The 1115-nt window shown below is 51.7% G+C and overlaps 1 protein-coding gene across 1 annotated transcript; it reads left to right on the forward strand.

Moving 5' to 3' along the window:
• Positions 1–6: 6 nt before the first annotated feature.
• Positions 7–1108, forward strand: LOC104069799 (keratin, type I cytoskeletal 42-like; the record flags this gene model as incomplete). Its single annotated transcript, XM_009586311.1, has 4 exons — positions 7–57; positions 254–415; positions 779–904; positions 1000–1108. Coding segments are annotated over 4 exons (448 nt in total), but the record flags the coding sequence as incomplete, so codon positions are not given.
• Positions 1109–1115: the final 7 nt, after the last annotated feature.

Raw genomic sequence — 1115 nt, forward strand, 5'->3', positions numbered from 1 at the left:
TCCGAGCTAGAGTCCTTGAAAGATGAGCTGATTGCTCTTAAGAGAAATTATGAGGAGGTACGATCCCATGATAAATAGCATGGCCAAGACATAGTCCTTTGATTCTTCAGGGTTCCCAAAGTTACCTATCAAGCCAATTCAGCCTTATGTCATGTGATTGTCATTCCTTTGTACCTTGATACTGCTTTGCCCACTGTCCCCAACAGAAGAAATGACCTGTGCTCTTTTGTTTCTCTCCTTGGACTCTCTGCAGGAAATGAGACAGATGCAGTCTCAATCTGGTGGCGATGTGAGCGTGGAGGTCAATGCTGCCCCTGGCGAAGACTTGACAAAGATACTGAACGACCTGAGAAACGAATACGAGCAGATCATCGAGAAGAACCGCAGAGAGGTTGAGCAGTGGTATGAAGTCAAGGTACGTAGCAATGCACAAAGTGGAGTCTCCTTCTGGGGGAAAAACCAGCCATCCTGGTATTGGGCACGCAATGCCTTTGGCTAAAAGGGGGACGCTGCTCACTTGCACCTCACTGGCACAGCTGGGGAATGGGAAGGAAAGAGTTGCTGGGGAAAGACTGCAGTGGCAGAGGGGGAGCAGGCCAGGTCTGATGTGCAAAGGTGGGTGGAACGTCAGGATCTACGGAGCAATGACTAGGCTGTCCTCGACGAGGACAGGATGAAAGGGAGAGGCTCCCTGGCTATCTTAGTTCTCAGTCAGCAAATCTGCTCCCTGAGGGGCTTTTCTCACTCAGAAAGTGTGTTTGGGGTTTGACTCCCGCAGATTGAAGAAGTCAATCGGCAGGTCACTTCTAGCAGCCAGGACATCCAGACAAGCAGCCACCAGCTCACTGAACTGAGACGCGAAATGCAGAACCTGGAGATCGAACTGCAGGCGCAGCTCAGCACGGTATGTGGGGCAGGATGGCTGAGGGCCCTTCCCTCCTTGGAATGGGCAGGGAGGGGTAGAGCTCTGGTCCTAAACTCCTGCACTTCCACTTCCAGAAAACCTCTCTGGAAAACTCCTTGGCAGAAACCGAATCTCGCTATGGCTGCCTGCTGCAACAAATCCAAGGGCAGATTAACTCTGTAGAGGAGGAGCTGGCCAGCATCCGCTGTGA

The sequence above is a fragment of the Fulmarus glacialis genome, unplaced genomic scaffold, assembly GCF_000690835.1.
Source record: "Fulmarus glacialis isolate BGI_N327 unplaced genomic scaffold, ASM69083v1 C13692501, whole genome shotgun sequence".
NCBI lineage: Eukaryota > Metazoa > Chordata > Aves > Procellariiformes > Procellariidae > Fulmarus > Fulmarus glacialis.